A 7061-nucleotide genomic window follows, 5' to 3' on the forward strand; every position below is an offset into this window, starting at 1 on the left:
TTTACTGAAAACTCAATTTCTTTCTTCAATCAATTAATAAACGCTTCAAATCACGCACTATAATCGAGACTAACAACAACAACAATAATAACAACAACAACAACAATAATAACCTAATTTTTCGCGGAAAAATCAATTTCCTGCTTTGAGCAAAATAGAAACCCTAAATCGATGATTATTTGAAGAAAAAAGAGTATAATCAACACTAAAAACAACAACAATAATAGCAACAGCAACAACATGCAGTGGCGAAATAAGTTTAAAAACAATATACTGAAATAGAGCGATTTTATACCTCTTCGTCATCTTCGAAACGATTGTTCTGAGTAAATATAATAATGATCTTCACTTGATTAGTGCGACTTTGCTTGATGTAATAAAATTTCCGGAAAAAATTTAGGGTTTAGTGAATTAACTGCCAGAGAGAAAGAGAGAGAAGCGGTTTTTAGAGGGAGAGAGAGGCGTTTTAGAGAGAGAAAAGGAAGTGAAAATTTATGAGGAATAATGAATGTGTCGTTCTTATTATATCAGCGCGCCTACTTTTTTTTTTGTTTTTTTAAATTAAAACACGTGTCATAATCAGGACGGTTGGATCAAAAGATCCAACGGTTCTTATTGATATGCTAGACTCATGGGATGCTCACTTTATATATATATATATATATATATATATATATATATATAGAAATTGCATCAAGTGAGTCTAGGTATCTTAGGTGAGTCTAGCATCTTAATCTCAGCCATTAGATCTACTCCTAATCAACGGCTGAGATTAAATCTCAAAAATTATAATTAGACTATATAAGGCTCGATTTCACTTTTGCTAACCTTACAATTTGCTTTCACTTTCTCTCTCTTCATTCACACTTTTTCTCTCTCTACGAATTTCCCTCTGTTTTTCTTCGTTCTCGCATAAAACAAATCCAGCAAAAATATACACAAATAATTTTACTTTTCAATTCATCATTCAATTATTTCTACAGTTCAATCGTTCTCAGTTTTTGCTTGATGGTTGATACTCCTATGGATGCCGATTCTACTGAAAATAGTTTGCGCGCAGGTAATCGCTTTCTGTTTTTGCTTTATCCTTTTCTTTGATTATAATCGTTATTGTTTTTCATGTCAAATTTGATTAGAATCGTTGTTTTCTCTCTTGAATTTGCAAATTCGCTTTATCCTTTGCTTTCATGATAATCGTTGTTGTTTTCCGTCATATTTGATCGAATTTGATTATAATCTATGTTTTTTTTTTGCAAATTCGCTTTTTCCTTTGCTTTGCTTCTAATCGTCCTAGTTTTCTCCGTCAAATTAGATCGGATTTGATTATAATCGTTGTTTTCTTTCTTGAATTTGCAATTTCGCTTTATCCTTTGCTTTCATTATCATCGGTGTTGTTCTCCGTCAAATTCGATCGAATTTGATTTGTAATCGTCTTTCTCTGCAAATTTGCTTTATTCTTTCCGTAGATTAAAATCGTCCTTGGTTTTCCAGTTGAAATTAGCAATCTGTTTGCTGTTGATATTAATTTTGCAAAACATTTTCAATACTCCTTTGCTTTTGAGCTCTTCTCTCTGCTCCACCTGTGTGATTATTCTGTTTCATGTCAATGCTAATGTCACCACATTGTAGCAAAGATCTCACTTTATTCTTGTAACATTCATTAGTTGCTTTATTGTTACATTCCGTCAATTTTGATTATATTTGTCTTTATTCTCGTTGCTTTTAGTTTTTTAGGTTAATCGATTTTATGTTTGCTTCAATTTTAATGAAATTCGTTCACTTCTACTTCAATTTACGGTCTGCTTTCCTTTGATTATACTCTTACTTGCTTTTGTCTTAAATATTAGGTCAAATATCCTCGTCTTTGTTGATTTTCACGTTCAAATTCGGTCAAATTTCATTATATTTGACCTCTTTTCCTGTTTTGTATATTCTGTCCCATTTGTCTCGTATATTCTGTTCTGTCATTGTCAATGCTTACAGGCTCGGCTTGTTACAATATCAATGTTCTTTGTAAATATAATCACATATATTCATTTTCCATTTCACATATAACATATCTTTGTACCACTTACGGATGTCCTCTTTTATTATAACAATGTTACTCTTTGTAATACCACCGTTGTATTTCAGGTCACTAATACTCGTATTTTCCTTTTTGTATTACTGAGACTCAAAAATCTTGTCACTCAACCCCATTCTACGCCAATTGTCCAAGAGCAACCCAATCCTCAACCAAATAATCGACTTGTTCTCTGTCTCACACGCCTAATGGAGGTGAGCGCTGGATGCGTGTGGTTGAGCACAAGTTTAGACCTACCATTGGTGCAGTTTTCGCCTCCCTTGAGGCTGGAATCAAGTTCTACGAGGTTTATGCTCGGGCATGTGGATTTACCCCTCGGAAGCACAATACGAAAACACTACGAGGTGCTGTTGCACACCAAAAATTCGTAGTCTGCAACCGTCAAGGGTTCAGGGAATCTAAACCGAAACAGCGTCCCAGAACCAAGGATGATGAGAATATGGGTGATGGTTCGTCCACAGCTAGTACAGTTACACGGCGAGTTAAAATCACAAGAATTGGATGCCGAGCATACGTCAGATTTGCCCTTCTACATGGCCTTGATGGCCCAGCTATGATTGACGAGTTTTCTGAAGTCCACAATCATCGTCTCACCTCTGTCATGTAACGAGAGATCTCGATAAGATTTCACGATCCCTTGATATGTTCCAGAAGACGCTTATCTTGGACAACTCCAAGTTGAATATTGCGCTATTTGGATTGACCTTTAGACAGGTTAAGGAACTTGTCAATGGGTATGAAAATATCGGTGCTACATTGATAGATTTTAAGAACTTTCAAAGAGATATCAAGTGCTACATTGGGTTAAGAGATGCTGATCTTTTCATCGATCGACTCGAGAAACTCAAAGCAACCCAACCCCAGTTCTACTTCGCCTATGATGTTGATCCGCAAAACCGTCTAACAAAGTTCTTTTGGGCTGATGCTACATGTATTAGAAACTACTCATTCTTTGGGGATGCTGTTAGCTTCGACCCTACTTACGGAACCAACAAGTATGATATGGTTTTTACACCATTCACAGGTGTTAATCACCACAGAAAGTCGGTGTTGTTTGCCGGTTGTCTCCTGTTACACGAGGATGACATCTCCTTCCAATGGACCTTTCAGCATTTCTTGACTGCCATGGGACAAAAAGAGCGCAGCGATTCATGATCACGGATCAATGCCCTGGCATAAAGAAGGTAATAGTGTGACAATGTTCTTCAGAAATGAGACTTACTTAAGATTATTGTACCACAACTTTCGACTCCAACTACCACTGTTCCATCTCTTCCTCTTTTACAAGGTTATTCAATAACAATGTCACTGTAACTAAATTACTAACATATAATTTACTCACTTGCTCTTTCCCTATCACTGGTCAATATCACGTTCTGACTTGCTGTTTCATTATGCCTGGCATACAACAGGCTTTCCCTTCTGTTTTCAAGACAGCTAGGCATCGTTATTGTATGTGGCATATTACACAAAAGATCACGGACAAAGTTGGTTCAAAGACTCTGCGAGAGACACGGACTTCCTTGCTCGCTTCAACGTTGTTGTTTGGGACCCTGATATGGAGCCGTCGGAGTTCGAAGAGAAGTGGCGGAAGGTCATTTTGATTTCGAGTGGAAGATAATGATTGGTTGACTACAATGTTCGACGACAGACACCATTGGATTCCTGCCTACCATCGTGACCTTGCCTTGGGCTGCATATTAAGAACAACACAGCGATCAGAAAGTACAAATTCGTTTTTCAAGCGCTATGAGAATCACTTTGGTACACTGGTCGAATTTTGGATGAGGTAAACAACTCTTTTTCATTCCTTACGATTGCGGGAACAGTGTATGTTATAGTACCATTGTTTCATTGTTACATAAATAATTTGTTGCCGAATCCTTGTTGCATTAAAACCAGGTTCCAAATCTGCTATGGACAGAAATAGCGCTATACACGAAGGTGCGATGATTATAACGGCGACCACTCATTCCCCGAGCTTAAGATAGAATTACCTATAGAAAAGCATGGCGCTATTATATACACACATGTTGTGTTCAAGGTGTTCCAAGAAGAAGTAATGGCGGCCGATTCATGTGGTGTTGATGACTTTGAGAAGGAGGAGCATGTGCGCATAATTCATGTAATCGATCTTTGAGATGCATGAATTTTCAAGGTGAGGTTGGACCTTAGAAGCACGAGATGCGGTATGCGAGTGTAAACTGTTCGAAAGAATTGGATTACTCTGCAGGCATATTTTGTGGGTGTACAAGGGCAAAGGAATTGGGCGAATACCAAGCAAGTACATTGTAGATCGTTGGCTAAATAACACACACGCAGCGAACAGGTTTGATTCGAAAACATTATTACAAAGGATGTGATTTTGACTTGTTACGATAATTGTTTTTCTGATAACATTGTAACCATAATTTCTTAAAGTAACATTGTCACCATGATAAACGAGTAACTCTTTTTGTTTTACTTCCGTGCTTGATTCGAATGGGAATGTCATTGAGGATTCATATATGGCTACGTCGATAACGATCATTTGTGCAACGTATGGTCGAGTTCCGTCGGATAGTTGGTGTTCTCAAAACTTTACCTGTTGAACACACGGAAGAGTTAGCACCCCTCCTAGTTGAGTTCCGGCAGAAGTTATGTATTGAACCGCTTACAAAAGACCAAGAGATGGAGATCTTTGTTGGGCTGCACTCGTCGTCTGAAGTCACTATCCACCCTCCGGAACAAGCACGCAACAAGGGCAGTGGAAAAAGATTGAAGTCAGCTAAACAACAGGCCATTGAAAAAGCAGCCAAGCCAAAGAGGCTATGTGCATCGCAAAGAAAGAGTTACCCACGACGGAGAACATGCCCTCTTCGCATATTGATGTAGGCGAGAAAGCGACTAAAAAGAAAAAAGTTTGATCTTGTTATGATGTTACGGTAACATTGTGACCTTAGCAATAATTAGTAGGATTTTGTGTTCTTTGTGACAATAATATGTCACAAGTAAAAATAAAAAGTAGAATTGTGTCTTCTTTGTGGCAATAACATGTCACGATAAAAAGTCATTCGATTTTCCTACATCATAGTTAACATTTTATACAAAGACTTACAACATTTTATACAACAATACATATTGTTTTAGGACCATTTTCCGTCCCGTTTTAGGAGCATATTTCCTAAGTCTCACAGTAACAGTATTATACAATTTGTTATACGATTTGTTTTGTTTAAGGAAAAGGGTTTAGGGTTGGATAAGGCGGCTCCGCGAAGCGGTTCCGCCTAATCCAACCCTAAACCCTTTTCCGTCCCGTTTTAGGAGCGTTTTTCCCCAAATTTAAATCCTGTCCACGACAGGGTATCACCCGTCCTTCCCTAGGGTTTAGTTTTGGTTTTACTGTAACAACCTTTGTTTAAGGAAAAGGGTTTAGGGTTGGATTAGGCGGCTCCGCGGCGGTTCGCCTAATCCAACCCTAAACCCTTTTCCGTCCCGTTTTAGGAGCGTTTTTCCCCAAATTTAAATCCCGTCCACGACAGGTATCACCCGTCCTTCCCTAGGGTTTAGTTTTGGTTTTTTCTTTGTAACACTTTGTTGTACTACGAACAACCTTTGTTTAGGAGGAAAGGGTTTAGGGTTGGATTAGGCGGCTCCGCGGCGGTTCCGCCTAATCCAACCCTAAACCCTTTTCCGTCCCGTTTTAGGAGCGTTTTTCCCCAAATTTAAATCCCGTCCACGACAGGTATCACCCGTCCTTCCCTAGGGTTTAGTTTTGGTTTTTTGTAACAACCTTTGTTTAAGGAAAAGGGTTTAGGGTTGGATTAGACGGCTCCGCGAAGCGGTTCCGCCTAATCCAACCCTAAACCCTTTTCCGTCCCGTTTTAGGAGCGTTTTTCCCCAAATTTAAATCCCGTCCACGACAGGGTATCACCCGTCCTTCCCTAGGGTTTAGTTTTGGTTTTTTCGCACCACGAGTTTTTAAGGAAAAGGGTTTAGGGTTGGATTAGGCGGCTCCGCGAAGCGGTGCCGCCTAATCCAACCCTAAACCCTTTTCCGTCTCGTTTTAGGAGCGTTTTTCCCCAAATTTAAATCCCGTCCACGACAGGGTATCACCCGTCCTTCCCTAGGGTTTAGTTTTGGTTTTACTGTAACAACCTTTGTTTAAGGAAAAGGGTTTAGGGTTGGATTAGGCGGCTCCGCGAAGCGGTGCCGCCTAATCCAACCCTAAACCCTTTTCCGTCCCGTTTTAGGAGCGTTTTTCCCCAAATTTAAATCCCGTCCACGACAGGGTATCACCCGTCCTTCCCTAGGGTTTAGTTTTGGTTTTACCGTAACAACCTTTGTTTAAGGAAAAGGGTTTAGGGTTGGATTAGGCGGCTCCGCGAAGCGGTTCCGCCTAATCCAACCCTAAACCCTTTTCCGTCCTGTTTTAGGAGCGTTTTTCCCCTAGCGGTTCCACCTAATCCAACCCTAAAACCTTTTCCGTCCCGTTTTAGGAGCATTTTTCCCCAAATTTAAATCCTGTCCACGACTGGGTATCACCCGTCCTTCCCTAGGGTTTAGTTTTGGTTTTACTGTAACACTGTTGTACTACGAACAACCTTTGTTTAAGGAAAAGGGTTTAGGGTTGGATTAGGCGGCTCCACGAAGCGGTTCCGCCTAATCCAACCCTAAACCCTTTTCCGTCCCGTTTTAGGAGCGTTTATCCCCAAATTTAAATCCCGTCCACGACAGGGTATCACCCGTCCTTCCCTAGGGTTTAGTTTTGGTTTTACTGTAACAGTGTTGTACTACGAACAACCTTTGTTTAAGGAAAAGGGTTTAGGGTTGGATTAGGCGGCTCCGCGGCGTGCCGCCTAATCCAACCCTAAACCCTTTTCCGTCCCGTTTTAGGAGCGTTTTTCCCCAAATTTAAATCCCGTCCACGACAGGGTATCACCCGTCCTTCCCTAGGGTTTAGTTTTGGTTTTTTCGCACCACGATTTTTTAAGGAAAA

At 39.9% G+C, this 7061-nt stretch overlaps 1 protein-coding gene across 1 annotated transcript; it reads left to right on the forward strand.

The window, feature by feature from the left end:
* The first annotated feature begins 2288 nt into the window (after positions 1 to 2288).
* LOC141649290 (protein FAR1-RELATED SEQUENCE 5-like) lies at positions 2289 to 3238 on the forward strand. Its single transcript, XM_074457984.1, has 2 exons — positions 2289 to 2686; positions 2794 to 3238. Exons 1-2 carry the CDS (start codon positions 2289 to 2291, stop codon positions 3236 to 3238), a joined length of 843 nt encoding a protein of 280 aa, XP_074314085.1.
* The last annotated feature ends 3823 nt before the right edge of the window (positions 3239 to 7061 follow it).

Source organism: Silene latifolia, chromosome 3, assembly GCF_048544455.1.
Source record: "Silene latifolia isolate original U9 population chromosome 3, ASM4854445v1, whole genome shotgun sequence".
NCBI classification, from domain to species: domain Eukaryota; kingdom Viridiplantae; phylum Streptophyta; class Magnoliopsida; order Caryophyllales; family Caryophyllaceae; genus Silene; species Silene latifolia.